The 18,541-nt window shown below is 60.9% G+C and overlaps 1 protein-coding gene across 1 annotated transcript; it reads left to right on the top strand.

Moving 5' to 3' along the window:
• Nucleotides 1-10,635: 10,635 nt before the first annotated feature.
• Nucleotides 10,636-16,645, top strand: SCRT1 (scratch family transcriptional repressor 1). The gene is made up of 2 exons (XM_003903267.4): nucleotides 10,636-11,187; nucleotides 13,117-16,645. Exons 1-2 carry the CDS (start codon nucleotides 11,073-11,075, stop codon nucleotides 14,046-14,048), a joined length of 1,047 nt encoding a protein of 348 aa, XP_003903316.1. The 5' UTR covers nucleotides 10,636-11,072; the 3' UTR covers nucleotides 14,049-16,645.
• Nucleotides 16,646-18,541: the final 1,896 nt, after the last annotated feature.

Below are 18,541 nucleotides of genomic sequence, written 5' to 3'. Positions count from 1 at the left end.
GATACCTCGCCTATACAAAAAAAAACAACAAAATTTTTTTTTGAGATGGAGTCTAGTTCTGTCACCCAGGCTGAAGTGCACTGGGTACGATCTCAGCTCACTGCAATCTCCACCTCTTGGGTTCAAGTGATTCTCCTGCCTCAGCCTCCCCAGTAGCTGGGATTACAGGTATGTATTACCAGGCTAGGCTAATTTTTTTATTTTTATTTTTATTTTTTTAGTAGTGACAGAGTTTCAAGATCAGCCCAGGCTGGTCTTGAACTCCTGACCTCAAGTGATCTGCCTGCCTTGGCCTCCCAAAGTGCTGGGATTACAGGCATGAGCCACCACGCCCAGCCAATTTTTAAAAAATTAGCTGGGTACAGTGAGATACACCTGTGGCTGAGGTGCAGGGCCACTTGAGCCCAGGAGGTCGAGGCTGCAGTGAGCTGTGACTGTACCACTGCACTCCAGCCTGGAGAACAGAATGAGACCCTGTGTGTTTTTTTTTTTGTGTGTGTGTGTTTGTTTGTTTTTGAGATGGAGTTTCTCTCTTGTTGCCCAGGCTGGAGTGCAATGGTGTGATCTTGGCTCATTGCAACCTCCACCTCCTGAGTTCATGTAATTCTCCTGCCTCAGCCTACTGAGTAGCTGGGATTGCAGTACAGGCATGAGCCACCATGCCTGGCTAATTTTATTTTATTTTATTTTTATTATTTATTTATTTATTTATTTGTTTATTTTTTTTGAGACGGAGTCTCGCTCTGTCGCCCAAGCTGGAGTGCAGTGGCACAATCTCGGCTCACTGCAAGCTCCGCTCCGCCTCCTGGGTTTACGCCATTCTCCTGCCTCAGCCTCCTGAGTAGCTGGGACTACAGGTGCACGCCACCACGCCCGGCTAATTTTTTGTAATTTTAGTAGAGACGGGGTTTCACCATGTTAGCCAGGATGGTCTCGAACTCCTGACCTCGTGATCCACCCGCCTCGGCCTCCCAAAGTGCTGGGATTACAGACGTGAGCCACCGCGCCCGGCCTTTTTTTTTTTTTTGAGACGGAGTCTCACTCTGTCCCCCTGGCTGGAGTGCAGTGGCCAGGTCTCAGGTCACTGCAAGCTCCGCCTCCTGGGTTTACGCCATTCTCCTGCCTCAGCCTCCTGAGTAGCTGGACTACAGGCGCCCGCCACCGTGCCCGGCTAATTTTTTTTTGTATTTTTAGTAGAGATGGGGTTTCACCGTGGTCTCGATCTCCTGACCTTGTGATCCGCCCGCCTCGGCCTCCCAAAGTGCTGGGATTACAGGCGTGAGCCATCGCGCCCGGTGTATAATTTTATATTTTTAGTAGAAACAAGGTTTCACTATGTTGACCAGGCTGGTCTCGAACTCCTGACCTCAGGTGATCTGCCCACCTCGGCCTCCCAAAGTACTGGGATTATAGGTGTGAGCCACCTCGCCCGGTCAACCCTGTCTTTAAAAAAAAAAAAAAAAAAGGCCACCCTACTCCACCATCACTTGAACTAATTAAATCTGTGTGCAATGGGCCTATTTCCCAATATTGTCATATTCTGAGACACTGTGGATTGGGGCTTCAACACATACTTACTTGGTGGCGGGGCATTTCATCCCATACCGGGCACTTCCACATTTTGCCTGCATCTCATGGCCCAGAGCCCAGCGTCAGGTGCAGCTGCGTCTCCAGGTTGCTGTGGCAACGCCTCTTTGGGCATCCTGCTGACACGGCTCATTTTCCTCCATCCTCCTCGTGGGCTCCTTCACTCCGTCTCTCTTGACAGTCTCCTCAGGCCTCTGCTTGCCATGCCACCCAGTCCTGGAGCCAATGCCACTGATTTTAGGTATTTGGTCCAGCAGCTGCCAACTTCTGTTTTAGTCGCCTATTTGCTGTGTAAAATGTAGCTACTAGTAGCAACTTTGTTTTTTTCTTTTTGAGATGGAGTCTTGCTTTGTCACCCAGGCTGGAGCACAGTGGTGCGATCTCGGCTCACTGCAACCTCCGCCTTTCTGGTTCAAGTGATTCTCCTGCCTCAGCCTCCCAAGTAGCTGTGATTACAGGCATGTGCCACCATGCCCCACTAATTTTTGTTTTGTTTTGTTTTTGAGACAGAGTTTTGCTCTTGTTGCCCAGGCTAGAATGCAATGGCACAATCTCCGTTCACTGCAACCTCTGCCTCCCAGGCTCAAGTGATTCTCCTGCCTCAGCCTCCTGAGTAGCTGGGACTACAGGTGCCTGCCACCATGCCCAGCTAATTTTTTTGTATTTTGAGTAGAGATGGGGTTTTACTATGTTGGCCAGGCTGGTCTCGAACTCCTGACTTCAGGTGATCCACCTTCCTCAGCCTCCCAAAGTTCTGGGATTACAGGTGTGAGCCACCGTGCCCGGCTAATTTTTTTTTTTTTTTTTTAGATGGAGTTTTGCTCTTGTTGCCCAGGCTGGAGTGCAGTGGCCATCTCGGCTTGCTGCAACCTCCGCCCCCCAGGTTCAAGTGATTTTTCTGCCTCTGCCTCCTGAGTAGCTGGGATTACAGGCATACAACACCACGCCCGGCTAATTTTGCATTTTTAATAGAGTGGGGTTTCTCCATGTTGGTCAGGCTGGTCTCAAACTCCTAACCTCAGGTGATCTGCCTGCCTCAGCCTCCCAAAGTGCTGGGATTACAGGTGTGAGCCACTTGCACCTGGCCTAATTTTTGTATGTTTTAGTAGAGACAGGGTTTCACCATATTGGCCAGGCTGCTCTTGAATGTCTGACCTTAGGTGATCTGCCTGCCTTGGCCTCCCACAGTGCTGGGATTACAGATGTGAGCCAGTGCGCCCAGGCAGTAGCAACTTATTATTTATCCTGTTGTGCAGGCTGACTGGCTCCGTGAGGCAGTTCTATCCCAAGCATTGTACCTGGGGTTACTTGTGTGACTGCATTTGGCCAGGAGGTCTGCTGAGGCTGGACCATCTGCGGCACCTGTCCCACAGCAACGCTCTGCGTGGCCTGTCCTCAATAGCCCCGTCTGAGCTCCTCCCGGCTGTAGCTGCAGGCATCCCAAAGCGAACGAGAGCTCTGGAGTCACCCACAGTGTGCATGGTCACAGCCTTGGCTTGCACCAATTTTGCTGATGCCCACAGCCAGACCCAGGTCAGTATCGGAGGGGGCACCGCAAGAGCTGTGCCCAGAGGAACAATTCCTGGGGCTCCATGAGAGCAGCCGCCATAGGCCGAGAGACGTGTTGGGGCTGATGGCTCTACTGAGTTTGAGGTATTGGAGTGAAAGCACCAGGGCAGAGGAGCTGAGGGTGGGAGAGGGCAAGGAGATGATGGGATTCCTGGAAGGAGACTTGGGCTCCCTGCAGGGTGAATAGGCATGAGAAGAAGCCCTGGAGGGCTGGGCCAGGGTGAGGAGTAGAAATGGTTGCTGCAGAAGCTAGGCTATGTGCACTGTCCCCAGGGACTTTTCAGCCAATAGGAGAGAGTGGAGAGGACAGCCAGGCCCAAACGCTTTCAGGGAACCTGGGGTAAGGGAGCATGGGGGCTGGGGGTGGAACTGGGGACAGGAGTGTGAACATGGCTGGAAAGATCACATTCCATTGGAGGGAGCAGAATGAAGCTCCAGGAAGGGACTCTGAGCCTGAGTTTGGGGCTTTAGGATATTTACAGGACTGCCTTAGGGATGGACATCTGTGGAGGGAGGGTGAGGAGGTCAGATGAGGCCGAGGGAGGAGTGATGGCCACCCAGGAGCAACGGCTCCTGCTGGTCCTCAAAAGGCCTGAGCCAAGATGGCCCATCAAAGTTGTCCTGCCTCAGGCAGGAATGCCAGGGCCTTTGCAGTCCTGTCTCCATCAGTCACCAGGTGTGGCCACCCCTAGGAGAGTGTGGCCCTGGGCGAGGGGCTCTGCAGCTGCGGCCATCCCTCAAGGCTGCTGGTGACAAGACTCCCAGCAGCTGGAACAGCAGGAAGCCACACCATGGGGAGGTCCAGGAAGGTGAAGGTGGAGAGGCTTATGCTGCATCAAGAATTAGGAGGTTGCCAGGCCGTCGACACTGGGCCTCCACCGTGCAGGCAGGTCAGTGCCCCCCAGCCACTTCCAGAGCCCTCCGCATATCACCCTGCTAGGAAAGTGAGCCCAGCTGCTAGGAGTGCTTGCAGTGCTTAGGTGGGGCTGCCCTCTGGTGGAAGCCTCTCCTCCCCCTCCTCCAGAGTTGCCTCCTCCGCCTCTGCCTCTCCCTCCCCCACCTCTTCCCTCCCCACATCCCCCTTCTCTGCCTCCTCCCAGGCCTCACTCTCAGGTTCCCCCAGCCTCTCCTCAATGTCTCCTTTACAACTTTACACCTGCCCCAAAGGACCATCCTGTAGGGCATGGAAGTATCCTGCGTCTCTGTAGGTGAGTGGATTATAAGAGAATATGTGCTTTTAAAACTGATGGAATTCTACATATAAGGTATTTTACACTATGAAAATTATATCTCCAGTTTAGAGAAATTAAGTGACCCCTGCCTGAAGCTGAAGGTCTGAGCAGGTCAGGCAGTTGGACCCCTTGGAAGGGGGTGGGATTTGGGCCATTTCAGAGCTGCTGGCCTCTCTGCCATGCAGCCAGCGGGACGCAGGAGACTGAGGGGTTGCCCTGCTGAAAGCAAAAAGAAGGCGGGGTCCAATCCTGTCTCCAGGCACCCCTAGCTCAAGCTGGACTGGGCCCGAGCAGGACCCTGAGACCCAGCTCTGCACCTCCTTAGCTGCACCCCCACCCCTGCTCATGTGTTTATCAAGAGAAAAATGGGCCGGGTGGGTTTTTGTTTTTTTTCTTGAGACGGAGTCTCGCTCTGTCGCCCAGGCTGGAGTGCAGTGGTACGATCTCGGCTCACTGCAACCTCCGCCTCCTGATTTCAAGGAGTTCTCTGCCTCAGCCTCCTGAGTAGCTGGGATTACAGGCACCCGCTACCACGCCCGGCTAATTTTCGTATTTTTAGTAGAGACAGGGTTTCACCGTGTTAGCCAGGCTGGTCTGGAACTCCTGACCTCGTGATCCACCCGCCTTGGCCTCCCAACGTGCTGGGATTGCAGGCATGAGCCACCACACCCAACTACACCTGGCTAATTTTTGTGTATATATATTTGCTGTTGTTGCTGAGGTGGAGTCTCACTCTGTTGCCCAGGTTGAAGTGCAGTGGTGCGGTTGCAGCTCACAACCTCAGCCACTCGGGTTCAAATGATTCTCCTGCCTCAGCCTTCCAAGTAGCTGGGATTACAGGCGCTTGACACCACCCCTGGCTAATTTTTTTGTGTTTTTAGTAGAGACGGGGTTTCTTCATGTTGGCCAGGCTGGTCTTGAACCCCTGACCTCAGGTGATCTGCCCGCCTCGGCCTCCCAAAGTGCTGAGATTATAGGTGTGAGCCACCATGCCCAGTCAATTTTTGTATTTTTAGTAGAGACAGAGTTTCACCACGTTGGCCAGGCTGGTCTCAAACTCCTGACTTCAAGTGATCGCCCACCTTGCCCTCCCAAAGTGTTGGGATTACAGGTGTGAGCCACTGCGGCCCGCCAAAGATGGCGTTTTGTGATGCGATGTCTGGGATTTGCTTCAAAATGATGAGGGAGTCGGGGAGGAAGCAGGATGCCCATAGGCTGGTCTTTTTTTTTTTTTCAGACGGAGTCTCGCTTTGTCGCCCAGGCTGGAGTGCAGTGGTGCGATCTCGGCTCACTGCAAGCTCTGCCTCCTGGGTTCACGCCATTCTCCTGCCTCAGCCTCCAGAGTAGCTAGGACTACAGGCGCCCACCACTGCATCCGGCTAATTTTTTTTTGTATTTTTAGTAGAGAACGGGGTTTCTTCGTGTTAGCCAGGATGGTCTCAATCTCCCGACCTCGTGATCCACCTACCTCAGGCTCCTAAAGTGCTGGGATTACAGGTGTGAGCCACCGCGCCCGGCCACCCATAGGCTAGTCTTTAGTGAAGGTGCTTGTTGGGCAAGAGGGGAACTTGCATTAACTAGCTCTCTGCACATCTGTGCATATTTGATAGTTTCTGTAATAAAACAAGAAAAAAACTCTGAAATCTGCGTTTTGTCCTTTAATTTGCATGTCTTTGATTATTATTATTATTTTATTATTATTTTTATTTTTACAGAGTCTTGCTCTGTTTCCCAGGCTGGAGTGCAATGGAGTGCAATGGTGCAATCTCAGCTCATTGGAACTTCTGCCTCCCAGGTTCAAGCGATTCTCCTGCTTCGGCCTCCCGAGTAGCTGGGATTACAGGCATGTGCGCCACCACGCCCAGCTAATTCTTCTATTTTTAGTAGAGAAAGGGTTTCACCACTTTGGCCAGGCTGGTCTCGAACTCCTGACCTCAAGTGATCCACCCGTTTTGGCCTCCCAAAGTGCTGGGATGACAGAAGAGCCACTGCAGCCAGCCAGCATGTCTTTGATTCCTAATAAGGTCTCTTATTTCTTCTGTAGTCAATCACCTGCTAACCCCTTTGGAGTCTCAGCATCTTTGTTCTGTAAAAAGTTCACTTATACCAGTTATTTATTTTGACAATCAGAATATTAACTTGTTATGTTTTTTTGTTTTTTGGTTTTTTTTTTGTTTTTGTTTTTGGGACAGAGTCTCACTCTGTCGCCCAGGCTGGAGTGCAGTGGCCAGATCTCAGCTCACTGCAAGCTCCGCCTCCCGGGTTCACACCATTCTCCTGCCTCAGCCTCCCGAGTAGCTGGGACTACAGGCGCCCGCCACCTCGCCCGGCTAGTTTTTTGTGTTTTTTAGTAGAGACGGGGTTTCACTCTGTTAGCCAGGATGGTCTCGATCTCCTGACCTCGTGATCCGCCCGCCTCGGCCTCCCAAAGTGCTGGGATTACAGGCTTGAGCCACCGCGCCAGGCCTCTGCTTCTGTTTTTCAGACACACATTTACAGTTGTGTTGTGCAGCAACCTTGCTCTTGTGGCTCCTCCAAAGCTCCTGCCCCAGCAGGGACCAAGTCTGCCCTTGGGCTTTTCTGGGCCACTCCTCATGCCTTTGTCCCCATGCCTCCCCCACAACCCTGCCAGAACCATTTTGGAATACAGATCCCCCCTCATCCTAAAACCCTCCCCAGGGGCTCTGTCCCCAGCGACCCTGCATCCTCCCTGCTGAGGGCCCTCCTTCCATGCTGTCTCTCCCCACAGCCCTCTCTGGGGGCTGCTTTCTCTATCTCCCAAACAATCCTGTGCTCCTGGCTGAGGCCTGCAGACCCCAATTCCCTCCTCTCCTTGAGCATCCCAGCTAGAGCACATGTCATCGGCCACCAACCACTCAGCAGCAGCTCTCACTGTGGCTTCGACCCTGCCCATCACTGCCCGAATTCCTGGTGGTCTAATGTTCTTGTGGATGAACTGCTGCAGACTGCCTGTCCCCTCCAAGCCTTGACCTCTTCTCCAAGTCAATGTCCTCATCTTCTAACCAATTGTGCTCCATCACCACCAGTAACTGCACCCCATACCTCTCACCTCCATTCAACACCGCATTCTCTGCCCATCATTTCCGTCCAGCAGGGTGGACCCTCGGATCTGGGCTGTCCACTGATTTCCTGGGTTGGAGCCTCAATACGGCAGGGGTGGGTGAGAATGCAACTGCAGGATCTGAGGGTGGGCACACCAGGGGTTCTGGATTTGCTAAGGGTGGGGTGCTGGAGACAAAAGAGTGGGGACACCTGACCCTTATGGTTGACGTTTCCACAACATGGGGCCTGGGAGGGGCAGGGAGAGGTGCGGCCAGCAGCAGAGGGCACTGAGGGTTCAGAGCCAACACTGCACCCACCTGAAGGGACAAGGGGCAGAACTGGGGCTTGCATCAGGGCGGCAGGAAGAGACTCCCCAAGAGGGGCTCTGCAGAGAGTGGCTAGGGGTACCAGGACTTTAACTGGCTGCAGGACCTCTTCTCTCCTGCAACAGAGCCTCCCAAGGCTGCAGCTCTCAGTAAGAGACTTGGGGAGGCCTCCCATGCAGGAGGACTGACACTTTTCCAGAGCGTGAGAATCGTCCACTGTCCTCCTCCAGCCTCTCCTAGCTGGGGCCCAGGACTGGGGCACCACAGAGACCTCCTGATGCTGGGGGTGAGGGGGAAGGGGGAGTCAGGATGTTTGGGGGGGCGGGGTGAGGAAGCCCAAGTAATTGCGCTTGGGTCGCATGTGCGTTCCGCACCCGGGTCGGTTCAGACTGATGGCCAAGGCCTGGACCCAGCTGTCCCTCCCCGCCAGGGGTCCCGGGAGGCTGCGGGCTCCACCTGAGCTGGGGCAAGGGCCGCCTCAATGATTCCCGCGGGAGCGCCTGGCCGCGGGACACATGTGTCCCGCTCTGATGCCTCTTCCGTCAAGGGGGCTGGGGGCAAAGGGGGCGAGGAGCTTGACAGAGAGAGGCAGGTATGTGCACAGAGGCAGGAGTGGAAGGGGCTGAGAGGGTGGATGGAGGGACAGGGAAAAGGGGTGAGAGCTGGACGACAGGAATGGCGCGGGGAGAAGGGATGAAGTGGGAGGAGTAGAGGAGAGAAACAGGGATGGGGGTACAGGCAGACGAATGGAAGAATGGGGGAAGGGGACAGAGCTGGGGGTCGGAGGGCCCGGAGTGTGGGGACAGAGAGGCAAGAATAGTAGGACGTGCAGAGGAGGCCAGGGATGGAGTCGAAGGACAGAGTTGAGGGCAGGGACAGGGTCCAGGAGAAGGCGGTGAGCGCTGGGTGATGAGGGGATCGCGCCTGACACGTCCTGCCGGCGCCCCGAGGGTGTGCCGGGTAATTAGGCCTCGGTCCAGATGGCCCCCCAGTCCAGCAATCAAAATGTTAATTGGCCCCGCGCCTCCGGCTGTGCCTTGGCCCGGCCCCCCCTGGGAGGGAGCCAGGACCCGCGCGGCTCGGCTGAGGGGGATCCCGCCCCTGCCCCCACCGCGAGCCTAGCCGGCTGCCGCTCAGCGATAAGGGGGCGGCCGCTCCCCGCCCCCACCCCTCGGGAGTGCCTGCCACGCAAGATGAATGTCCCGCCGCTGCCGGGGCGGCTGGCACAAAGCGGGTCCGTGGTCTCCACCGCACCCCCCGCGCGGGCGGGCCGGGTCACACCCACCCGGGCTCAGCGCTGGGCCGGGCGGCCGGGGGCGGGGCGCTGAGCTCAGCAAGTGCAGCGCGCCCCCGCAGGCCGTCTTCCCCCGGGCCAGCCCGCCGCGCGCTCCCAGCCGCTGTCCGCGGGTCCGCCCCGCGCAAGGTCACTGCGCGCCGCAACGAGCGCGCTCCAGTATCGCACGCGCTCCCGGCACACCCGCGCCCGGACGCTCCCCAGGGCCGCCCCCGCGACCTTGGTCCCCAGCGGCAGCGGGGCGTGCGGGAGCGCGCTCGGAGCCCGTAGACCCGGACCACCGGGCGGGGCGGGTGAGGGGACAATGGCGGCGCCAGGCCCTAACTGGGGACATAGGCACCCGCGCGCGGCCATTGTGCGGCCCGGAACCCCGGAGCCCCCGCTCCCGGCGCCCCGCCATTGGCCGCTGAGCCTGACGTCATGGGGGCTGCAAACGCTGGGCGGGCGGCCGAGGGAAGGGTTATCCGCCTGGTTGCGGGGCTGCCGTGGGGAGCTGCAGCCGAGCGGAAGGGCGGAAAACCCCCAAAGCAGCAGAATTTCTGGAGCAGGGTCGTGGCAACCCCTCTCCAGCTCCACTCCGGCTCGCAGCGACGCCGCTGCGCCGCACACCCGCCCAGGGGGAGAGAGGCGGGGGCGGGGAGGCCCCTCCAGCCGGCACGGGGTCAGCCGGGGTGACCGAGCGGCGGGAGCCACTGCGGCACAGGGCGCGCGCTGCGCTTTCGCTGCCTCAGCACTCGCTCCTTCGGCTCCCGCCTCCCCCGCCCGCCCCCGCAGATCCCGCGCCCCAGGCCCCGAGCGAGGCCGGCGGGACTGGGGTCCGCCCTGCGTTCCTCCTCAGAAGACCCCGAGTCCGGGGCGCGTGGGTCCTAGGCCTGGCTCCATTTCTCCCCACACGCCCGACAATGCTGCTGGCCGCCGGGCCGCGGTTTCCTGAGCCGCGCGGGGGAATTCCTCACACGCGCAGCCTGAGGCATCCCCGGGACCCCTCCCAGGAGACCCAGGCCGGGGCTCGGCCCAGCGCAGCCATTTCCGCCGGCCTCTCCCCCACCTCTCTCCCCCTCCCCCAGCTCCTGGGCTTTAAAAGCCAGAGGCTGGGCCGGGCCGCAGGCAGACGCGGCTGCGGGCTCTGGAGGCCGGGCCCAGGAGCAGTCCGAGCGCCGAGCCCCGCCCCCGGAGCCCCTGTCCCTCCCTCCCTCCCTCCCTCGGCCCGCCCTCCCTGCGCACCCCTCCCCCCAGGACCCCCGCCCCCCGCCCGCCGCCGCCGCCGCCGCCGCCGCCGTCGCCACTGCCGCTCGCTCCGGCTGCAGAACAATAAAGCAAGCCTCCCAGAGACCCCCGCCGAGGACCCCTGCCCGGCGGCCAAACCCCCGCGGACCGCCCCTCTCCGCCCGTGCCGGTTGAGCGCGCCCGGGCGCTGGCCGCGGTGCTGCCCAGGCCGGCGCTGGCCGCGGTGCTGAAGCTGCCGGCGCTGCTGCTGCCGCCGCGTTCTCCGGGCCCGGCGCCGCCGCCCCCGGGGGCATGGGGGGCCGCTGACTGAGGCTCCGCCGCGGCGGCGGGAGGGGGGGAGGGGAAGGGGGCCACGGAGCCGGGCCAGCCCTGCACCCACTCGCAGCCTCCAGGCCCGGGACGGAGCCGCTCCCCCCCTCTCCGCCCCCCCAGCCTCCTCCCCCGCCTGTCCAGGGGCGGCACTGCGGGCTGGGAAGCCGGGACCAGAGGAGGGAAGGAAGGAAGAGGAGAGGAGAGGAGAGGAGAGAAGGAAGGAAGGAAGGATTGAAGGAAGGAAGGATTGAAGGAAGGAGGAAGAAGAGGGATCCGAAGGGGCAACGGAGGAGACGCAGGGCAGCAAGGAGAGAGGACACCACTCGCGCGGCAGCATCCAAAGGCCAGAGTGGGGACCCGCGCTGCCTCCGCCGCTCCTCGGATGGTGACGGGGCCCTGCCGCCGCAGCCCCCCCCAAGCCCCGGCTCCGCAGGCCCACAGCGCCGGAGCCCCGCAGGAATCATGCCCAGGTCCTTCCTGGTCAAGAAGGTCAAACTTGACGCGTTCTCTTCGGCCGACCTGGAGAGCGCCTACGGACGCGCCCGCAGCGACCTCGGCGCGCCACTGCACGATAAAGGTGAGCGCTGGTCTGAGACCGGGGCGCGGGGCCTGGGGCTTTGCTGGAAGCGGTGAAGGACCAGAGTGTGGGGGCGGAGGGCAGGGCCCGGGTAAAAAAGACTGAAGGGAACCAGAAAGGGCAAGAGTCTGTGGCTGGAGCCTGGACAGTAGAGGGGAGGAAGGGGAAAGCAGAGGCCAAGGCTGGGCAGGGAGAGTGTCGACGCTGGACAGAGGGTGGGGAAGAGGGGGAACTGAGGTACTCGAACGCACACATGGACCCACACCCTGACCCATGCTGGGACAGACAGAGCCGCATGGACGCTGCCATGACGGGACCCAGCCATGCCGGCACACACAGACCTACACTCAGAGACCAGGGCCGCCTTGCCACCCTCTCCTCTTCCTTGGCTGCACCAGGACACCTGCTAGGGTTAGCTGGGGAATGCAGGGAGCTCCAGGGAGTAGGCAGGGGGTCCAACTGGGCCGCCCACCTGTCAGAGCAGAAGGACCAGCAGAGGCAGCATCAGTCTCTTCCCTGAAGCCTGGGTCAGGGAGAGGAAGCAGGGAGGCGGTTGTGAGCAAGGGAGCCCAAGGTGTGGGAGGCAGGGGGAGGCTCTTTGTGTAAGGGTGCCCAAGTTCAAGGACAACTGTCAGCATGCAAGAGAGGGGTCGGGAGTGCCAGCAGCGTGGGGTGGCAGAGCAAGTGTGACCTGCAGGAGTGTGAGCCTGTGTGGGTCCATGTGACTGTGTGTGGCCATGTGACCGTGTGCGCTTGTGTGTGACCCTGTGTGTGTGTGTGCTCGCCTGTGTGCCACTACATGGGACCATGTGACTCCGAGGCCGTTGTGCACCATGTGACTGAGAGTGTGTCCGGGGTGACTGCATGTGTGACCCTGCGTGAGTGAGGAGGTGGTGAGTTCGGCAGATCAGTGTGCAGCCCACCCTGTGATGGCACACAAGGGCTGATGATGCTGGGAGACTGGGTGTAGCCCTGAAGGAGCCAGAGCATCCCGAGGGGCGTGCATTTGTGACTTTGAGGTTATGAGATCCATCTTGGGCCTGGGGAGCAACTGCAGCTACCGGTATAAGTGATGCTGCCCTCCTCCAGCTCGTCCCTGTGAAGGTGGACGCCCTGGCCCTCTCTGCACCATTCAGGGGCTTGGGAAGGCCCTGAAAGGGGTTAGGGTGTGAGCGGGAGAGGGCAGTGTTGAACAGTGGAGGACCCAAGGGTGCAGGATGGTGAGAGGGAGTTGGGGACAGAAGCAGAGTGCACGGAGGAGCAGCAAGGGCAGGGTCAAGTCCAGTGGGTAGCAGGAGAGCTGAGGGAGGTGCTGGTTAGGCCGAAGGAACTGGAGGAGGGAGACGTCTTCAGGTTCCTCCAAGAACTAGACGGCCAGAGAGGGTCAACATCAAAATGGAGCGCACGTTCTGCAGGCCAGGAGGACAGCCGGCCAGGACCCCGGAGAGGCGGGACAGACGGGGTCCCTGGGCCGGCGGTCCTGGCTTTGTGCGCCGCGGGTCTGCAGTGTGTTGCATAATCAGGGAAAACTGCTGAAGTGGGGAGAACCCGAGGGGGAGGGGAGAGAGGATGGGAGAGGAGGGAGAGGGAAGCGCCGCCCCTCCCCCCTGACCTTGAGGCTCCGTGGAAGGGGGGCAGCCGCGCCCGAAGACGCGCCTCTCTCCTCCTCTCCGCGAGGGTGGGGCGGCGGGGGCGGAGCCTGGCCCGGCCCTGTCTCATCCTCTCCTCCCCTCTCTTCCCCTCCCTGCTGTCTCCATCCTCCCTGCCCCGCGGTCCCTCGGCCCCCTCTCCTTTGTCCTCCTCCCTGTTCGCCTCTCTCCCGGACCTGGGTCTCCCGGTCCGCTTCTGCTGTCTCCCGCGCCCCACCCCCTGTGTGTGTCCTGCCGCCGCACCATTCCCCTCCTGCTGTCCGTCCGCCTCGGCCCGCAGGGTACCTCAGCGACTACGTGGGGCCCTCGTCCGTCTACGATGGCGACGCCGAGGCTGCGCTGCTCAAAGGGCCGTCGCCGGAGCCCATGTACGCAGCAGCCGTGCGTGGAGAGCTGGGTCCGGCGGCTGCAGGGTCAGCGCCGCCACCCACCCCGCGCCCGGAGCTGGCCACCGCTGCGGGCGGCTACATCAACGGTGACGCGGCCGTCAGCGAGGGCTATGCGGCAGACGCCTTCTTCATCACCGACGGGCGCTCGCGGCGTAAGGCTTCCAATGCCGGCTCTGCCGCCGCTCCCTCCACAGCCTCGGCGGCGGCCCCCGACGGCGACGCCGGAGGCGGGGGCGGGGCGGGCGGGCGCAGCTTGGGATCCGGGCCGGGGGGCCGGGGCGGCACGCGCGCGGGGGCAGGCACCGAGGCGCGCGCAGGGCCAGGGGCCGCAGGTGCTGGCGGCCGGCACGCGTGCGGCGAGTGCGGCAAAACATACGCCACGTCGTCGAACCTGAGCCGCCACAAGCAGACGCACCGCAGCCTGGACAGCCAGCTGGCGCGGCGCTGCCCGACGTGCGGCAAGGTGTACGTGTCCATGCCGGCCATGGCCATGCACCTGCTCACGCACGACCTGCGCCACAAGTGCGGCGTGTGCGGCAAAGCCTTCTCTCGGCCCTGGCTGCTCCAGGGCCACATGCGCTCGCACACCGGCGAGAAACCCTTCGGCTGCGCGCACTGCGGCAAGGCCTTCGCCGACCGCTCCAACCTGCGCGCGCACATGCAGACGCATTCGGCCTTCAAGCACTTCCAGTGCAAGCGCTGCAAGAAGAGCTTCGCGCTCAAGTCCTATCTCAACAAGCACTACGAGTCGGCCTGCTTCAAGGGCGGCGCCGGCGGCCCCGCGGCTCCTGCGCCGCCACAGCTCAGCCCTGTGCAGGCCTAGGGCGGCGGGGCCTCCCCCAGCCAGGTCGGCTCTCAGCAATACGGCCCCCCAGGGAAGTCTTCGCTGGCGTCCGGGTGGAGGGGCCGGAGGGCGGGCCCCTCCTCACAGCAATAGGGGGAGGGGGGCCCGGTCCCACCCCGCCCCGCCCGCCAGGGGCCTTGCCGGCCCTTTCAAGCAATAGGGTCCCGAGGGGAGACCCACCCCGAGCCCCCTCCCCTCCCCTCCAGGGTGCCCCCGGCTTTCTCCCAGCAATAGGGTCGACGAGACCTAGAACCGAACCTCATCTCCGAGTTGGGTCTCTGAAGACGGGGGTGAAGTGAGGTAGGGAGCGCCCTCCTTCTCCCGCCTCTGCGCCCCTGGATCGCGTCGCAGGGACTCAGGTCTTCCCCACCCCTTCCCAAGCCTTCTAGCGCCAGGCCTGCGGCCCAGACGTCCAGGGAGCCGGCCCCTCCCCGGCAGCAGGCCGGGGCGGAGCAGGAGCGGGCGCGCCTGCAGGGACGCCCCTGGCTCGCGGTCTTCGCGGAACTCCCGGGTGTGTTAGACGCGTTGGGGGTCGGGGAGAGGGGCGGACGGCGGCACCCCCTCCCTCGGGTTGCTTCTGGGGCCTCAGTCGGAGCCGCCCTCCTACCCTCGCCTCGCATCCTCTGCCAAATCCGAATTCTTCCAGCCCAGCTTCCCGGGCTCTGTCCTCCATATCGAATAATAATGACACATATCGAATCGCATGGACTTATCCGACCTCCTCAGACCCCGCTTCCGCCCTGCCCCGGGCCCCCACACCCCCGTACCCCGGGCATTCGTGTTGGAGGACGGATTCCCGGGGCCGGCAGGCAGGCCTGGGCGCTGCCCTCTACACACCTCTGTCTTCGCTTTGCGGGTAAAGCCCCCTGGGGGGGTTGCGGACGCGTCGGGTTTCTTTCTTTCTGTATTTGTACGTTTTATTTATGAACGGATTGCACTCGGGTCAGGGAGGGGGCGCTGAACCCCCATCTTGCCCGCCGACGCCGGGGGCTTGGAATGTCCGGGATTACTTTCCACGCCCCGAGGCCCGCCCCTAGCTGGGAGCCTCTAGGGAGCCTCAGGCCCCGCCTCTCCGAGGCAGGCCCCTCCCCTGAGACCCAGGCCCCGCCCCCACTCGGTTGCCAACTTTCGCCCGTCTATGCCAAAGCCTCGGCGGCGACCCTGCCCCAAGGGCCCGCCCCATTGGCCGCCGCCTTTGTGACGTCACTGCATGCAGCCCCACCCCCTCCTCCCGACCCTACCCGGGGCTGCCCGCTCCCCCTCCCTCTTAGGTAGTCCGTTGCCGACTATAGAGCAATAATGCGCACTGCATGCGAAGCTGCCGCCGCCTCTAGAGTTACTGAGAATCAGGTATCCCCTCACCCTACTCACCCCATAGGCCCCTAGATCAGGGACGCTGCGCGGAGCCGGCCGCGCAGACTTTCTCCCCACCCCTCCCCGACCCCCACGGCAGAGCCCGGCGGCTGTAATGGTTTCATGGGCGGGGGTGGGGTGGTTGCACCCAAGACCCCTCCTTCAGTCATTAATCATTCACTGACCGTTCATTGAGCACCTACTATGTGCCAGGCCAATTGCTGAGTCCGCCAGGAACGCAGCCACCTACTGGGAGGTGTGTTTGCAAGACAGGGGTCCAACCGGCTTGGGTGGGCCAGGGAAGAATGGCAGATGCAGAGAGACCAGGTCCCTAGGCTCAGATGCCCCCCACACTCCTCCCCACCTCAACCAGTCCCTGCTGGGCACAACTGGGCTCTACCTTTGACTTAGCCTTTTGGCTCCAGCCGAGGGGAACAGATCCAGGGCTCCTGGGCCCCCACACAGGTGGCCACGTCTCTGATCCTCTGGCAAACACACATCTGCCATGTCCAGCCAGGGGCAGAGCCATGGCTGGAGAAGAAGGTGCCAGCTGTAGCCTATGGTGTGGCCAGCCTCACCCCCAGCAGCAAGCGTGGCTGCCTCCGCAGGGATGACCCGCCGCTCTGCATAGCAGTGCCCACATCCAAATACCCTACACAACCAGGCGTGGTGCCTGCACAGCTCCCAAGCTGGGGCCTGCCCACCTGTGCTGCATGCACACGCACACACAGGCGCCCCCATCCCACCCCACCCCATACTCCTGTCTACCTACCTAAGGAGAAAGCTGGAGGGCTGTGGGCCCATCAGGGTCTCCTGCTTCCCCCTACACCCCACCGCCGTGGAAAGCCATGGGCCCCCTCCCGCCCCCATAACTAAGCAGCACAATAACCGACTTAGCGAATTCAGGTAGAAGGAACGTTTAGGTAGCACCTATTTTGTACTGATTCTACAAGTAGGGCCCGAGGTGCGGGGGCCCTCGGGTGGGGGCTGCGGCCGCCGGCCCGCCCGCCCCCACCCCCGCCTGCGCCCCGCCGCCTTGTACATATTCCCACCCGGAATAGGCCGGGATTTTTACTCGGGCCGTGCCCCTCTTCCGCCCCCATTTGGGGCCAGGCCGGCCGGACAGACGGACGGACGGACAGACCTCCTTCCTAAGCACAACAGCACCAGCTCCCCGGAGCGCCGCACCTCCACAAGGAGAATAAATGCCACTCTTGATAGAATCCGGAGTGTCGGGCTGATGTGTCCTGGGCTGGGCACGCTGTTGGGGTGCTTGGGAGGGTCTTCCCAGTCTGGCAGCACCTCAGAGGCTGGTGCTGCAAGGGTCAGGCTGAGGCTTTTCGTAAGAGGGCCCTCTTCTTCCACTGGGGAGGGCAGGCTCGGCAGGCCCAACCACAGGAGCATCAGGTCTGAAGGCAAAGTAGTTGGCATTTCCCCTGGGGTAGGTGGATCTGCTCTGCACCAGGAACAAGAGCACTATGGAGCTTCCAGTCTAAAGTCAGGCCCAGCCCACGGCTGGACAGAGTAGGGAGGGTAGGTACAGTAGGAGCTGCCGTTCCCCGGCCTGGGTGCCGTCACTTTTCTCTCCCTGAAGGAGTTTTATACTGTGATGGAAGGCCTGACAGCCACCTCAAGCCCTCTGAGATGCTGTTGCAGGAAATGGGGACAGTGGAGAGTTCGAGGTCTGGCCCTTTTCCTGTGGCCTGCTGCCCACATTCTGACCCCCAGGCTTCCTAGATGTGCTCCCCCAGTGTCTGAGGAGGCCTCCATGGATAGCTGGGTTGGACCAGTTCTAGGGAGGAAGGTGCCCAGGGGAAGAGAGGCTTCTGCAACCATCGCCCAAGGGCTCTAGACAGAATGAGTAGTGGAGGAGATAAGAGACAGGGACCCTTTGCCCAACAATGGCCCCTGGTAACCAGGTAGGCAGGCATGAGCTGAGAGGCCCAAAGTCTTCAGACACATACATTCAAACCAGGTCAGTCCTAGGTCCAAGGCCAGCAAAGCTGCCCACACCCTGGCAGGGACAGGGGACAGACCTGCCCAGACTCCCTTGGGATGGAGAGCAGGGGAACCAGGTCTGCAGCATGTCATGGCCTGTGTGCCTGGCACTTGGAGGGGCTGTGGTACAGGTGGGTGCTCTCTTTGGGTCATGGCAGGCAGCAATGGCGGGGAGGAAGGTTCCTAGCCTCACTCTTTCTGAAGGACTCCAACAGTGAGTGGCTGTTTCTACTTCTCCAGGATTCTGATGCGTAGAGCGGGTGGAAGGATGGAGGTGGCCTCCCTGAGGCCTGGGATGAGCTCTCCCTGGTACCTCCCAGCCACGGATACAACTTTCCCTTCTGAATGAGTGGCATGGGCCACAGATCACAGCCGCTGCCCCGCCCCGCCCCCACCCCTGGTGGCAAAGCCCTTCCTTAATGGTGTGCCCACAGCCAGTGCTTTCCCGTTGGCTCCAAGCCTGGCTCTGCTCACCAGGCCCGACCCATCCTTCCTGGTGGTCCAGTCCACCCTCCCATTGTCTTTCTCCTGTGGCCACTTGCCAGCTTTGAGTTGGGATGCCACCACAGGTTGAGCCGTTGATCTCCTCTGCCTAGCATGAGGCACTCTGTGGCCAGGTCCAGACCTCTCTGAGATTGGTGTCAGTCCATACTCAGACAGGTCTGGGCCTGCCTGGCCACAGAGTGTGTCTGCCAGTGACTGCGGAAAAATAGATGAGTGTTCTGGGAGACTGGGTAGGAGACGGGGCTGGTCCTGACTGACCAAGACCCATGTGTGAGGGGCTCTCAGGCCCAGTGAGGGGGACCCCACTCAGCAAGCTACACAAAGGGCATCTGCCAGGTAGCTCCAGCCTGCCTGATATCTGGCTGGCAGCAACCCACAGTGGCCTGTGGTGACAGAACATGTCACCAGGGGGGAAACCAAGGGGGCAGCCCTGTTGATCACTGTTGGTGGAGCTGGTGGAACAGGATGGAGCTCAGAGGGGAGACTTTGACCAGTCCACAGGAGAGGACCCCACCTCAGGAGAAGCACCTGTTTGCCCCTGCTCACCCCAGAGGACTGGAGGTGTTTCTAGAGTCGGAGTCCTCAGTGAACCCTGGCATCCTGAGATCCAGGATGTT

Source organism: Papio anubis, chromosome 8, assembly GCF_008728515.1.
Source record: "Papio anubis isolate 15944 chromosome 8, Panubis1.0, whole genome shotgun sequence".
In the NCBI taxonomy this organism is placed as follows: domain Eukaryota; kingdom Metazoa; phylum Chordata; class Mammalia; order Primates; family Cercopithecidae; genus Papio; species Papio anubis.
This window is presented reverse-complemented; position numbering and strand designations above follow the sequence as displayed.

Bases quoted from the DNA above. Each gene is read 5' to 3' on its own strand.
- SCRT1 (XM_003903267.4), top strand. From the start codon at position 11,073: ATGCCCAGGTCCTTCCTGGTCAAGAAGGTCAAACTTGACGCGTTCTCT. The intron at 11,188-13,116 runs GTGAGCGCTGGT...CTCGGCCCGCAG, and splicing joins CGCGCCACTGCACGATAAAG to GGTACCTCAGCGACTACGTG.